Source organism: Polyodon spathula, unplaced genomic scaffold (genome assembly GCF_017654505.1).
Source record: "Polyodon spathula isolate WHYD16114869_AA unplaced genomic scaffold, ASM1765450v1 scaffolds_796, whole genome shotgun sequence".
NCBI classification, from domain to species: domain Eukaryota; kingdom Metazoa; phylum Chordata; class Actinopteri; order Acipenseriformes; family Polyodontidae; genus Polyodon; species Polyodon spathula.
Window position 1 is genome coordinate 400,818 of NW_024472283.1, and position 15,990 is coordinate 416,807.

General features: G+C 49.3%; 1 protein-coding gene across 7 annotated transcripts in view; it reads right to left on the reverse strand.

Moving 5' to 3' along the window:
- hdac7a (histone deacetylase 7a) overlaps nt 1-15,990 on the reverse strand; it is a 54,700-nt gene extending 38,710 nt beyond the window's left edge. For 4 of the 7 annotated variants that reach the window (XM_041241581.1, XM_041241572.1, XM_041241576.1 and 1 more), the window contains exon 1: nt 15,808-15,990. In XM_041241581.1, coding sequence (XP_041097515.1) covers nt 15,808-15,838 — 31 coding nt within the window. In that variant the 5' untranslated portion in view covers nt 15,839-15,990. Of the gene's footprint in view, nt 1-9,286; nt 9,564-15,807 lie in introns of those variants that run through there. The other 3 variants (XM_041241571.1, XM_041241578.1, XM_041241577.1) reach the window with 3 other exon arrangements.

The following is a 15,990-nucleotide window of genomic DNA, read 5'->3' on the forward strand; positions in this document are numbered from 1 at the left end:
ATTCCATAAAAGGCGATAGACCAAAACAAAAAGCAAAACACACTGGCTTCAGTTTGGCACCATCCTTTAGTATTCTGCATGACTTAAATATTCAACACTATACTGTATAAGGATGGGAATGAGACTCCCATTGCACAGCCTGCTTGATCCATTCCTGGTTTTACTAGGAGTTTAAATCAGACACAGCTGAGCTTGTTCGCTACACACACCGGGGCTGATCACGCTCTGATTCAAAACTGGAATAAATTCTAGAAAATCAACCTCATACCGACGAGATGAAATAACTGAAACGGCCGAATTACAAACGTTTCGAGCTGGCTGTGCTGGTTTGTTGTTTTTTGGTTTTGTTACAAAGGGGCCCGGGACAGAGAGCAGCACCTCGCCCCTCCGCTCTGCGCTCAGAGACCAGGTTGCCCCACTTCCTGTTCTTCACAGTACCTCGAAACCTCCTGATCACTGCTGTGGCTTCCTATGCGAGGTGCAAACACCAGCAACAATTTCTCAAAAGCACGCACACACGCACACACACACACACACACACACACACACACACACACACACACACACACACACACACACACGCACAGTTGGTCAAATTACATTTCCGTAGGCCTGTGTGTGTGTGTGTGTCACTGTGTGTGTGCGTGTCTCTGTCACTGTGGGCGTGTCTCGGCGTGTGGCAATACCGATCCAAGATCTATTAGGCAAACTCTTCATACTGCCAGCCAAGTGACACAAAAATAAGCTGTGAACTCTCCACCTCCTCACTTCTCATGCGAAGCTGCACAGCAGTTACTCCAGTCTTCAGTGTGTTACATAAATCAACAACACACTGTGTCTGCATGACATAACCTTACCACAGCTACTACAGAACAAATACAGAACCATCTTCACTATGCGTCACAGAGACACACAGACTCACCCGGCCTTCCCAATCCGAGCTCATCTTAAAAGACTCAAGAACAGTGCCAGACAAACAGCTGATTACTGCAAGGGGAAGCGGACTGGGTGAGCAGGACGGACTTTAACTGCAGTTTGAGCATGGAGATCTATAGGGGGGCGGGGAAGCCTGCAGCTGCTCCTGCCCCCCTCACCCCTCAGGGATCCTGTGAGAGGGGCGAGTGCAGCAGTGGGGTCCGTCAGCCCCAGGGGTGAACACAGACTGGGCTCTAGCTGATCAAAGCTCTATCCCAGCTATAGAACACATCATGCAATGCACTTTACAATCCAGCTCTTTGTATCACAGTTCACAGTATGGTATTCAGGGCTCGCCCCATAATGCTGCTCCACACACACACACACACAGGGAGAGAGCGAGCGAGAGGGAGACAGGGGAAGAGAGCGAGCGAGAGGGAGACAGGGGAAGAGAGCGAGCGAGAGGGAGACAGGGGAAGAGAGCGAGCGAGAGGGAGACAGGGGGAGAGAGCGAGCGAGAGGGAGACAGGGGGAGAGAGCGAGCGAGAGGGAGACAGGGGGAGAGAGCGAGCGAGCGAGACAGGGGAGAGCGAGGGGAGAGAGAGAGCGAGCGAGAGAGCGAGCGAGAGGGAGACAGGGGGAGAGCGAGCGAGAGGGAGACAGGGGAGAGAGCGAGAGAGGGAGAGAGAGGAGAGCGAGAGGGAGACAGGGGGAGAGAGCGAGCGAGCGAGAGGGAGTCAGGGGGAGAAAGAGCTTCCATCTGGCACGATGTGGACTGCCTCCCTGCCAATCTGCAGGAATTCTCCCTCAGGAAATGAGCCAGAATTTCAGGAATCTTGGAATTCTGCCGCTGGAATCCGACAGGAAGGGCCAAGATGGAAGCAGCAGATGCCTGATCCGCGAGAAAGAAAAAGGGAGCGCCGGAGCAGAGACTGGGGACAGAACCCTGGCTGAATCGCAGTCCAAGAGACGAGGCTGCATTCACTACAAAAAATAATAATTACAAAGCTATACAGGATCCAGTAAAGACTGGACCTATTTAAAAAGAAAAAATAAAGGGATTTGCAATGTGGATTAACGTCCACTGAGACGAAGGTGGAGTCCACCAAACTAGATCAGAACCCAGGGGCTGGCTTCACAAAGCAGATCAGCAGCGGTCTACTAAATCCAATTCACTTTCATAAAAAAAATAAATAAATAAAAAAATAACGCATCTATCCGGCATCACACCGGCTCTCCAAGTGGATTTCTACTAAGCCTTATCATTCCAGTACCTGAACACATTGTCTTTTGAAACCGGTAGAAATCAAGACAGTTGCTCGCTGGCAGCCTGCTGAGTTCTGGCAGTGCTTTGTGAAGCTGGCTGCTACAGCTGAAAGGTGAGCAGAATTCGCTGAATCTGCACTTCCTAGACAAGTCGTAACCCATAACAAATATATAATAGCAGAACTCCACAAAACAAACACGTTCTTCATTTTCAAACTCAACCCTGAAACCATCTGGACGCGGCTGGCAACAAAAATCAATTATATATATATATAAATAATATTTTTTTTAAAAAAGGAGAATTTCTATTTATTTTACTTTTGTTTTTTAAATGAGATTAAGACCTCTGTAGCAATCCCACCCGATCTGATTACAATCAGTCGATTCATCCCATAGGAACGGGCCACTGGGCATCTACTAGACTCCCAAACAGGGAGAGTCGGTCTGGATCAAGCGCTTAGATGCACGTTGGATGCAGCAGCCAGTAGAGGGCGCTATACAGTGTTGAACTAACACAGTTTAATAGTAACACAGTGAGGTTCGGGGGTAGAGATTAGGTTTAGGGGTAGACATCAGGGGGTAGAGGGTTAGGGGGTAGATTTCGGGGTTGGGAGGCTAGTAGGTACCTACTGGCCCATTCCTATAGGATGATTTTCCTTGATAACGTCCCACTGACTCGACTGGTTCTAAATCAAAGCGCCTGGCAGTCCCTAATTGGTTCGCTGTTGACTGTCTTAAACATTCCTCACTTTGCCAGCTTGTGCAAGTAACAAACTCAGGTGTGGTCTTTCTGAACTCACAGTAAAACCAGGAATGGATCAAACTGCTACGCATCTCGCTAGTGAAGTAATCCAAAAGCTTTTGGGTTTTTTTTTTTTTTTTTTTTTTTTTTTTTTTACAGTTCTGTAGAATTAGCTTCGTTTTTTTTATTTTTTTATTTCTTTCCTCTGATGAAACAGGGTTTAGATTTCTAGATGTCGATTTTTAAAAAAAAAAAAAAAAACAACATTTTCCTGTTATCTCGTCGAGAGGGGAGGTGGGGGCGTCGGCAGAAGCCACAACACAGGCGCTCGCTAACTGACAGGCTGGAAAATACGAGTGTGTGTGTCGAGCGAGTCACCCCGAGGTACCGAGAACAGAGCGCCACTTCTCAAAAGAGCAATCACCAAAATGACTTTCCAAAACAGGAAAAACAAAACCAAAAAAACTCCCTAACCACTTACTTCACAAATTATACAAATGTGATTTTTCACAGTTTCAAATATATATATATATAACGTAATTACACACACAAATTGATTACAGTCCTGTCCTCCTTATCAAGGGAGTTAGTAGTGTAATACCCTTTGACACGGTGAAGGTTTGTAAGTCAGTCATGCCATCACTAGTGTGTACGTTATTACACGTATTTCTGTGTAAGACTGCCCAGAATTTCAAAGAGTGACCTCCAATCCTCAATTAAAAAATAAAATGATACCAACTAAGACCTGATGACCTCGAGGGTGCCGAAGATCACAATTTGCTTAGCTGTTTGCGCCTGGTCTTGCAAATTTAACGAGCCGTTTCACCTCTTTCAAAAAAACCAGGAGCATTAAAATGACTGGAGGAAACACTTTCAAAACACAGCCCAGTGTGTAGAGTACTTAAACTGTACCAGCAACAGACTGTGAAGGAACACAGAGTAAGAAATAAACTGACCGCACTGTACCCTCACTGCTGCTTCAACACCAAGGCCAACAGCTACATTGGATATGAACAGTTTTAGCTGAAATTCTACACGTCTAACACTTGGCTGACTTGTAAAATATTTACAGCTGCTATCGGTCTGCCCTGGTATAACAGTCATTCGTGCTTTGAGAGATGAGGGTCCCTTTCCAGGAACTCCCTTGAGCACACGCTCCCACCCTGCCTCTTTACAGAGACTGGGACAGGGGAACGAGAGCCCCCAGCGTCCACGGTGAGGACAGGGACACAGAGGGACTGACAGCTGCGGCCTCACGCTGCACAGAGCTGCGAGGCTGTATTCATAAAGCAGCAGCGTGCTGGTGAATACGTGAACAGGGGCCGGGCTGGGCTGTTCCTCTTTAAAGAGATTTCAGAATCCATTTCAGCCCTGGCTGCCGTCTCTCGGTTTCTGTTTCAGCAATAAACAGCGGAAAATAAAAAGAAAACGGGGGTTTCCGGAAAGGCACCCTGGCCCGGGCCGAGCTAAAGATAGCAGTGAAACCAGCCCGCCCCCATCTCTCAACAACAACAAGACCGATGGGGTGGGAGGCAGGCAGGCAGGCAGCGTGGCAGGAGGATGGGGCCGTGGGCGGGGACAGAACACACCGTCATTCCGGGCTTTCCTCGGAGACTCGGAGCGGCATCACAATCGTTTTCCAACGATGCTGCAGACCGAACTGATTCACCATCACCAGAGATGGGACAAAAAGCAGTGGGGCTCACCAGCACCCATCCAAACACAGAGCCAGGACCCATTCAAACACACAGAGCCAGGACCCATTCAAACACACACACAGAGCCAGGACCCATTCAAACACCCACACAGAGCCAGGACCCATTCAAACACACAGAGCCAGCACCCATTCAAACACCCACACAGAGCCAGGACCCATTCAAACACCCAGAGCCAGGACCCATTCAAACACACACACAGAGCCAGGACCCATTCAAACACCCACACAGAGCCAGGACCCATTCAAACACACAGAGCCAGGACCCATTCAAACACCCACACAGAGCCAGGACCCATTCAAACACAGAGCCAGGACCCATTCAAACACACACACAGAGCCAGCACACATTCAAACACCCACACAGAGCCAGGACCCATTCAAACACAGAGCCAGGACCCATTCAAACACACAGAGCCAGCACACATTCAAACACCCACACAGAGCCAGGACCCATTCAAACACCCAGAGCCAGGACCCATTCAAACACACACTCAGAGCCAGGACCCATTCAAACACACACACAGAGCCAGGACCCATTCAAACACACAGAGCCAGCACCCATTCAAACACCCACACAGAGCCAGGACCCATTCAAACACCCAGAGCCAGGACCCATTCAAACACACACTCAGAGCCAGGACCCATTCAAACACCCAGAGCCAGGACCCATTCAAACACACACCAGAGCCAGGACCCATTCAAACACACACACAGAGCCAGGACCCATTCAAACACCCAGAGCCAGGACCCATTCAAACACACACACAGAGCCAGGACCCATTCAAACACCCACACAGAGCCAGGACCCATTCAAACACACACACAGAGCCAGGACCCATTCAAACACCCACACAGAGCCAGGACCCATTCAAACACACACAGAGCCAGGACCCATTCAAACACACACTCAGAGCCAGGACCCATTCAAACACCCAGAGAGCCAGGACCCATTCAAACACACACTCAGAGCCAGGACCCATTCAAACACCCAGAGCCAGGACCCATTCAAACACACACACAGAGCCAGGACCCATTCAAACACCCAGAGCCAGGACCCATTCAAACACACACACAGAGCCAGGACCCATTCAAACACCCACACAGAGCCAGGACCCATTCAAACACCCACACAGAGCCAGGACCCATTCAAACACCCAGAGCCAGGACCCATTCAAACACCCAGAGCCAGGACCCATTCAAACACCACCAGGACCCATTCACACACCCAGAGCCAGGACCCATTCAAACACCCACACAGAGCCAGGACCCATTCAAACACACCAGAGCCAGGACCCATTCAAACACCCAGAGCCAGGACCCATTCAAACACACACTCAGAGCCAGGACCCATTCAAACACCCACACAGAGCCAGGACCCATTCAAACACCCAGAGCCAGGACCCATTCAAACACCCAGAGCCAGGACCCATTCACACCCACACACACACAGAGCCAGGACCCATTCAAACACACGCACACACACACACACAGAGCCAGGGCCCAGTGCTCTCCTCACTACAGTGTGCCTAACTCAGCTCAGGTTGTCTGCTACAGTTATTCCCACAGTAAAGCCCAGCACAGAGCAATCTCTCCATCTACAATACCCTGCGTCTATCACACAATCTCCAGTGCAATCTGCATTGCAGTTTTTGCTCAAATTATCGTCCTTCCAACCGCCACTATGATGAAAACGACCCCCCACCCCCCCAAAAAAAAGAGAGAAACCACAGGAGGAAAATGCAGTGCAATGTGTTTCTGTGAAGCGTTGTTCCAGCTGTGTATTTAACACCACCAGCACAGAAACAAAAGGCAGGTGTTTGCGAATGTGATCAATTCATTTTCCATTGAAAACAGCAGCCGCTGCAGCACCACAGAACGAGCAGAGACAGACAGACTGGGTCAGGATGGAAATTGTGAATACTCTGCTACTGCCACGTTCACGATGAGCGGAGAGGCACTGGGGCACGCACGCTGCGGTGTATCGAGGGACGCAGAGCGCAGCGACTCCGAAAACATTATAAAAACAAATCCCTCTGGGGCGCAGCGATGAGGTCCACGTCAGCGGTGGTGCTGGGACTTCACTACCTGCTGCTACCCTGTCCTGCCACTGGAGGGCGTCTCTATAATCTGCTGAAGGCAGGAGCTTGGGAGAGATGCCAGTGGAAATGTTTGCTGCCTTGAGTTTCTTACACCTCAGAATTCTGTCAAGGAGCCCGGGAGAAAAGTTTCCTGGGAAACGAAGGAGCGCTCTCGCTCTCTCTCTCGGTTTAGGAAGTGCAGTGGGATGATGTGAAAACATTGCAGTGGTACACATTGCAGCCTCAAGCCATTGGTGCTCTGCTCGTGCTGCCAATGCCATTATACTGCCAGCACAGCGCTACTGGAGACAAACGTGGTAAAAGAGTGGGGGGGGGGGGCCTACGGTGAGCATAAAAAGATACATCTGTTAAAAAAAAAAAAAAAACACACACACACACGCATGCACACACACAAGCACACACACAACAAAAACAAGCTCTAAATGCAGACAGGCTTCCTTTCAGGTCAGGTCAGTAGTCGTGGTAACCGGAAATCACTGCTTCCTGCCAGGGTAGGAAGTGCTCCATCTAGAGCTTCCAATCGAAAACAGATCGGGTGGGCGGGGGGGACAAGAGAGAGAGAGAGAGGAGGCCATTCAGCCCATGAGCGCTCGTCCAGTTCCCAGTAACTCCTCGATCTCAAAACTTGGTCCAGTCGGGTCTTATAGAGATCCCAGTGATTCCAGCGTGGAGCTCAGCCCCACAGACACAGGGACCAGACTCCTGAGCGGAGCTCCAGCGTGGAGCTCAGCCCCACAGACACAGGGACCAGACTCCTGAGCGGAGCTCCAGCGTGGAGCTCAGCCCCACAGACACAGGGACCAGACTCCTGAGCGGAGCTCCAGCGTGGAGCTCAGCCCCACAGACACAGGGACCAGACTCCTGAGCGGAGCTCCAGCGTGGAGCTCAGCCCCACAGACACAGGGACCAGACTCCTGAGCGGAGCTCCAGCGTGGAGCTCAGCCCCACAGACACAGGGACCAGACTCCTGAGCGGAGCTTCAGCGTGGAGCTCAGCCCCACAGACACAGGGACCAGACTCCTGAGCGGAGCTCCAGCGTGGAGCTCAGCCCCACAGACACAGGGACCAGACTCCTGAGCGGAGCTTCAGCGTGGAGCTCAGCCCCACTGAGACCAGACTCCTGAGCGGAGCTCCAGCGTGGAGCTCAGCCCCACAGAGACCAGACTCCCTGTACTGCCCTGCTGATCGGAGTTACACTCCCGCCCGCATGCTGCTGCAGTCGCACGCTTCCCTAAGCCAGGGAGAAAGGGGCAAAAAAAACAGCCTCAAAAACTATAACTTCAGCTAGGCAGAGGATCTGGCATTTTAAAAAAAATACAGGAAAACGCAACCCAATCATCTTTAACAACAGACAACTTCATTCACACACACACACAGGTATATAGTTACAGTACATTCCAGGACAACCACAGACACAAAGAGACAGACCAGAACCCACCCCCCACCCCCACCCCCCATAGCAACATACAAGATCACCTAAACAAAGCACCTATACACGGAGAGAAACGTGTTGTATTTTATTATGAAGCATTCATGAGAACTCTCTGGGGTACAGACAGGAAACTGCAGCTTACACACGCAGCGATGCAAGAGGTCTGGCAATGGGCAGGGGGGTGCAATATATTCATTCGGAGTTCACCATGATGATTAATGTTTACACTGTTTTCTCCTCTGCTTTGTCTGACCGAGTGTTCAAAAGCAGCAAACTTTCTAACAGCTTCCTAGAGATCTACAGCCCTTCCTGCAGCGGCGCAAACACACAGAGACAGGCAGGCAGCTTCTCTTCCGTCTTCCTCAGGTGCTTCAAAACAATTCAACAAAGTAAGAAACAAATGAGACCAGCCACTCCCACTGTCACAAACTGAGCAGCACAGACACCACGCTGCACCTTCCCGTTGAAACACCTGGACTGGAGTCCCTTTCCAAGAAAGAGTTATCCTGCAAGAACGCAAACACAGCCAAACAAACTGATCGATCGGGGATCAACAACAAGAATAATAATAATAATAATAATAACAACAACAAGCAGTGTTTTCCCCTCCCTGCAGCCCCTGAGCTGCGCAGGATTTTGGGTGGATCTGTTTTCAATTTGCTCCCAATGTTCCCACAAATGCAAGTGTTTGCGCAGCTTCACGCACTCCAGCGGGGCGAGCACACACTCCGCACTCACACGGGAAAACCGGGTTTAAGGGTTGCACGGTTTTGTAAAAATATATAAAGAAATCCACACATGCTCCACCTGATAGATATCTCAACCACCCAGTAGGAAAGGAAGGAAGGCAAAGAAATGAAAGAATGAAAAATAAATAAAAATGAAGGAAGGGGCACCGGTTTGTTAACTAGCCCTCGCAGCCACCAAAACTTACCATCGGGTTAATATTAGGATTTTCAGCCCACTTTGCAGATAGGATGTTTCTCGCCGGAGACTAAATTCTGCAGCTCTTGCAAAAGGACTGCCGGCTTTTCAAACGAGCGAACTGAAACTCTCAAAAGCAAAAACGGAACACTTAATGAAAATTAAACAGAAAAGCCTCAAAAGTGTCTTACCAGCTCTTATCTTGAACATCCAGTTTAAGGGAAAAGCTTATTTTGATGTCCCGGGCGTTAGTTGGGACAGCGCGCAGTTGCTCCGGTCTATCACTGAGGCACGTCTGACTGTCAGAGAAGCAGAGCTCAGAGGAAAAGGGGGAGGGACCGTCTCCAAAGAGCCCGGAGGCAGTCTGTGCAAGACAATGACAGGAAGCGCTCTATCAAGACCGAAAAAAACCTGCCCCTGTACACACAGCAAAACAACATGCAATACAATTAAAAAACACTCGCAGACTTTCTCTGCTGCTCACCCACAATTTCACACAACCAGCAGTACCCCAGTGTGAAGTGCAGGAGGCGCTGTGCGGCGCAACTTGAACCCGCTTCACCTGGCAGGGCAGAGCTAAAGAAAGCTGAAACGCAGCAATTGCAGTTAATTTAAGTTTGTGGAGATCTATGACAAAGCGGGAATTTTGAAATATGAGGATGAAGATGAGGAGGGTGATGATTATAACAGCATGATAGAAATAAGACTCCTATTGCACAGCAGTGTCACCCAGTCCAGGTTTTACTACCAGCTTGATCAGCCCCAGTGTGTCTAGCGAACAAGCTCAGGTGTGTCTTATTAAACTCAGTGAAACCAGGAGTGGATCAAACTGCTATGCAACGGGAGTCTTATTCCCATCCCTGATAATTGCAGGTAAAATAACTGGAAAACTTGCAAGCAAAAAACACAGAGCTGCTTCCTGATAACGAGGGTCTGGGAGCAATATCCTCCCCCGTGAGGTGTTAACTGCTTTCCACCAGCAAAACCTAAAATACACCTGAACAAAATCAAAAATAAAATCGTGTATCTTCACTGATATACAATGGGAATAATAACCTCCAGACCAGGCATCAACAGCCAGTCACTGGTGTGTGTGTGTGTGTGTTTTAAGAATTTAAGTTAAAAGTTTGAAGTTAAAAAGTTAATATCAATGTGTATTGTAAAATCTGAAATGCTCAGAATCTTCTGAAGTGTTTTTTCCCTCTGTGTGCTGGTCCTGCACGTTGTAAAGCCGTGTTTAACATGTTTCCAGTCAGGGTGAGTCATGCGAATTGGGACTGACTCCTTCAAGGGTAATACAAAAAAAACACAAAAACAGGAAAGAATTAATAAATGAAACGCAACACCGCTTTGAAAAGGTTCTGCAGATCAAGACGAATGCACTGCAGTCTTTGTTAATTAGTCATCCAGCAGAGCCTTTTATCCAAAGAGACTAGGGGGTGAACCATGCATCACAACATGCTGCTGCAGAGTCGCTTCCAATAGGACCTCGCTTTTTTTACGTCTCATCAGAAGGACGGAGCACAAGGGGGTGAAGTGACTTGCTCAGGGTCTCACACAGTGAACCTCCTGGTACCAAGCCCCTTTCTCTAACCACTGGACCACCGAGCCTCCTTTAAAGAACAGAGCTCTGCAAACTCAAGGCAGGACTGAGATTCTCTCCTTTAATATTCACACCTCTGATCCATTTGTCCGTCACCCCCTCCAACTCAGAGCCACTCAACAGAACAGTAAAAAAAAAAAAAAAAAAAAAAAAGGTTTTCTTGTTGCCAGACTTTTGCTAACTCAGTGACATAAAAATGAGATCCATCTGACTGACGGGAAAAAAACAAAACAATTAGATACACATTTTTATTCTATCATCGTCTATTTTCACACAGAAGGAATTCGCTGGGAAATATTTCCGATCCCTTCCAATATTTCTCTCTCTCTCTGTCTCTTTGGCAGGCACGGAACTGGAATGCGGGGAAAGAGAGGAGTCATGTGACAGTCTTCAAGAATAAACAATGGCTCTATCTTCTTGGAACCCCAGGGTCTGACCTGTGACCTACATTCTGAGACTTCTCAGAGAAATTGTCCGTACCAAGTTTCACCACAACTGCACCAAGTAACCCTTAGAGGATGGCAGGCACTTCTTCACTCAGAGAGTGGCGAGGGTGTGGAATGGGTTAGCTTGCCATGCTGTGGATGCTGAAAAAAATCACTGGGATCCTTCAAGACTCTGCTTGACAAACTTTTGAGCTCAATCCGCTACAACCAGGACTGGGTTTGGGTGTTGCGCGCTCTACCACAGGCGATCTGGGCTCGGTTTCTAGTGCAGCATCCAACGCAGCTGAGGAAAAATCTTAGAAAAGTAAATCAATATAAGAATTACACTGTCGATTTAAAAAATCTGAACGTTCAATAAGAACCGATCCAAAAATACTCACAGTGGAAATTCCACAAGCCACTAGTGATGTCTCCCTGCGAGCTTCATTAATCCCTGCCATGCACGGTGACCTCATAAGGGGGCGGAGGTTAAAGGTTAAGGGCTATATTTAACCCGAGTGGAAAGTGCTTCAGGAGGTCAGGGGGTGGCAGCCCCGTCTGGGATTGCTGTAAACTGTTTCACATGTGCAGAGTGTTTGACCAGACAAACAGGCCTGATGACAATCCCTGCTACCCCCCCCCGGTCTACGGCGCTCAGGAACGCGAGACCTGCCCGCCCGGGTGACTCCAGGTGGAGGGTATGAATAACGGGAAAGCTGCAGGCTGGAGCAGTCAGTTCAATTACTTCTTGCAGACTGACAGTATCAGAGGAGGAGCATGTCATCGATTCCTATCTGTTTCCTGTCGATTCCTTGCAGTGCTTGAGATCGTGGAGAAAAAGGAGTGTGTGTGTGTGTGTGTGTGAGCGGGGGGGGGGGGGGGGGGGGGGGTTACTAAGCCTGGCATGTCCTTGTCGCTATTTGGTCTAGTTGTAACTATAAATAGCAATGGCAAAAAAAGAAGGGAGCAGGGTTGGGATGAATAGGCTGAAGGATAGGGGGGAGGGGGGTCCCATCCATTTTCTGCAGCTGTTGATTTCCCCCCCCCCCGCTCACACACACTGTCTCACTATCACACACACCCACACTACGCCAGTGCCAGGCTGGATTATATCGTCCCATGAAGAATGAGACTTTGTGAAGAGACAGAGCAGCTGGATGAATGAACGAGGGAATGAGATTCTCCCAGGAGGGGGAGAATGACTCCAAAACATACAGGAAACATTTCACAGAGGGGGGGGGCTGGAGTTATTCACTGCAGGAGGCGAAGGGAGGGGTGGGTTTAATTAGGAACTGTGCCAATTCCCCGACACACTGAATGATGAAACAACAAAAGAAGAGAATGCCGAAGCAGTGGCGGTCAGGAGAGCTGGAACAGGGTTACTCACTGGATCACTTCTCTTTTTATTTGAAATATCTGAAGATGATTGGGGGAGTAACAGTCCTGGCACCCAGCCTTCCTCAACCCCTTCACCTCTAAATCATCTGTAACTGCACCCTGCACACGTCCCTTTAAACAAACACACACACACTGCCTTAACGTGCTTCAAAGTACTGGAGCGCCTTGAGCAAAGCATTTGAAGCAAGGATAGAGAGAAGACTCCCACTGCATAGCAGCTTCACCCATTCCTGATTTTACAAGGAGTTTAAAATTGGACGCACCCGAGCTCGTTGCCTATACACACGGCGGCTGATCAAAGCTCGTGGAAATACCTGGCATGGGCGGCACTGCTACACAACGGGAGTTTTACTGCCACCCCTGGGAAGATATCTATTGCTGGACGGACCGGCTGGAGCTGGTTACAGGGATGTCCAGACAGAGACATTCGAAGTGCCCGGTTACTTGGTCATTCAGCCCGTCTCACTGCAGCTGCTGCTTCATACTATCCCTTCTCAGGGCCAGTACAGCAGCCTGCAGTCACCAGCAATCTCTAGCTTGAGAGCCAGTGCACTGTGCCGCCAGCTTCGTGCTGGGGAGCCAGTCGGGCACGAAGGCGAGATGGCAGTTCACTGAAGGCGGCGGCATTGCCTGGTTCACTTCGTATAGTTTCTTACTGATTCACCTTCAATGAACAAACCCAGGCTATTGCTTTAGCATTCCTGTGGCACAAGCAAACAGCAGCTACTGTTTCTGTGCATGCTAGAAAGCCCCGGCACTGCAGGCAATGCACTCAAAGTCCTCCAGCAGCCAAGGGGTTAAGCTGGTGGTCTGGAGTGCGATAGCGATCGAACTAACAGGTGCAGCGTTCCCCCCCCCCCCCTCCCTTCCCTGACAACTCACACCTCGGAGTTCAGAGAGTCACAAGGGTTTTTACAGCGAAACGGGGCCGAGCAGGGGAGATCAAACCACACTGCGTGTGTTCGGCAAGCCCGCGGTGAGATGAGGCTCAGCACCTGTGCATCAGAGGGAGCCGTGTTACATAAACTTGACAAGGCTCCTCTCATGAGAGGCTGCAGCAACTGGCTCTCCTGATCCAACACAGCATTGCATTGCAAAGTGCTGCGCAGCGACAGACAGGCTGAGGGAAGCTGGACAGATTACAGGATCCTGCATTGTATATTCAGCTAGAGAGAGCAAGACAAGCTATCTAAAGCAGTTCTGTACAGCTTGACAAACACACCGCATTGGGGAAAAAAAAAAATTTGCATTGCTATTGTAAACAAACTGGACTGTCAACAGCGTGCTTCAGAAAGTGCAAACTATTTCATACCTTTTCAGGTCTCTCTGGGAAGACCCGAGCGTGTGTGTGTGTGTGTGTGTGTGTGTTCGTTCAGTGGAGCAGTGTTGTGTCTCTTTACAGTCGTTGTGTTTATCTGTTGATCGCTGTGGTTGGAGGTCTCATACAGGAGCGACGCTGCCAGAGTACACCTGCGGGAGGCGGAAGAGCGAGCCGCGTGTGAGAAGCAGCTCTGTGTGTCTGCACATCACACCATGCGGTTCACTGGCTCTCTCTCCCCAACTCGAACTGCCGAGAGGCTGGCTGCTTTCTCACACCCCCCGGCCCTCCAAAACTCCCACCAACGCCGCCTCAACACTGCAGGTAGAGACACCACGGAAATCGAACATGAAATACTGTACTGTTATTACAGCTTCCGGTAGACTTTTGGAGATATCGTTTGGTTTCTTTGATTACATGTTAAATAAAAGATCTAAATTATTAAAATTCATGTGGTTTTTAATATTAAAATGTCTCAATTCTTTAAATTCTAGGTAATGCAGAACTACACACAGAACAAAACCCGAAACGAGTCAGAGAGATGCTGGGCCATGCATCTGCAATGCTAAGTGAAAATGCTGAGGTTTCAGCAATAAGCACTTTGCAAAAAAATTCTCCCACTTCTTTCTCATTTTAAATCTGCGACAATATTCATGCACTGAAGTAAAAAGCTCAGTAAACCCGGCCCTTTCTCTTAAACACAAACACAGTGGACTTTTTTTTTCGCTTCACTAAACAGAAAGGTTTTTTTTGTTTCTTTTTTTGTTTTGTTTCTGGCGGAGGTCTGCTGGCGATTGTGTCTGCGCTGCGCTGCAAATCACAGCCAGAGTAGTTTTTTCCTATTCCAGAATTCCTATCTCCCCCCACACACACTTCCTCCCAATCTCTCCCGGCCAAGCAACCCTCCTCCGGGACTCGGAGAGAGAGGCAGGCAGCCCCGCAACAAGAGACTCGCCCTGCCTCGAATCGCCCTCACACACTGCTGCTTCCACTCAGAGAGAGCTGCAGAGGGAGGCAAACTCACACTGCCTCGCAGCAGCCTGAGGGAGGAAATAACACCCAATGCATAGCAGTGGCATCCACTCCTGGTTTTACTGAGTTTATTAGAACACACTTGAGCTCGTTGGCTGTAGACTGGGGCTAATCAAGCTGGTAGTAAAACCTGGACTGGATGACACTGTACATAACCTAATCTTCAGGAAACTTCACTTCAGTGGCCAATCAAGATCTTATTTACCCTCAAAAGGAAACAAAACCTATATACTTTTTTAAAGACTAGCATATCTTGTATAATAAATAAACAAACCGCAAAAAAACAAAACAAACCACAAGCTATTTTTGGGGAATTTGTGTGAAGAGCAAGGAAGGGCTGCTCTGCTTGTTCCGCTGTTCACTTTCACTTGAAATACTTCAAGACAGCGAGAGCCGATCAGAGCGATCTCTGGGGACAGAGTAACCCAGCTCTGACACACACACACACACACACACACACACACGCACTGCTGGAAAAGTCCAAATAAACCACATTAAAAATAAAAGGACTCTGTTCAGATCTCTCCGGAAGAAGGACCCGATCGGCACTGCCACAGCGAGGCAAACTAGGAGACACAAGGAGGAGCTGGAGGACGGCTCCGGACTGGGCCCAAACTGGCAACTTCGCTCTCTGCCCCCCCCCCCGCCACCCTAGTGACTCTCTCATCAAACCACAGCTACTATGTGAAAGCAGGTCACCCCGACCACAGAGTGTCACATGAGGCCACAAGCGCAGGTGTCCTGAGTGAGGAGGCAGCTGTTACCCGAGGCAGTGGGAAGCGGGGCACGGGGGTGTCCCGATCGCAATCAGGAGGTCAAATCAAACAGGACATGGAGAGAGAGAGAGAGAGAGAGAGAGAGAGAGAGAGAGAGAGAGAGAGAGAGAGAGAGAGAGAGAGAGAGAGAGAGAGAGAGAGAATCCGCTCAGCAACTCACCAGCCTGGCTGCCTCGTCTAGGTGTTCCCATAAAGACACCGTCCACGTGGCTATCCCTTTCTCCGTCTCTTTCCACGCCGTGAGTCCTAAAAAAGTCCAGAAGTCACAGAGAGCAGGGTTAGCTGTATAGTCCAGTCACAGTGAGCAGGGTGAGCTGTATAGTCCAGTCACAGTGAGCAGGGT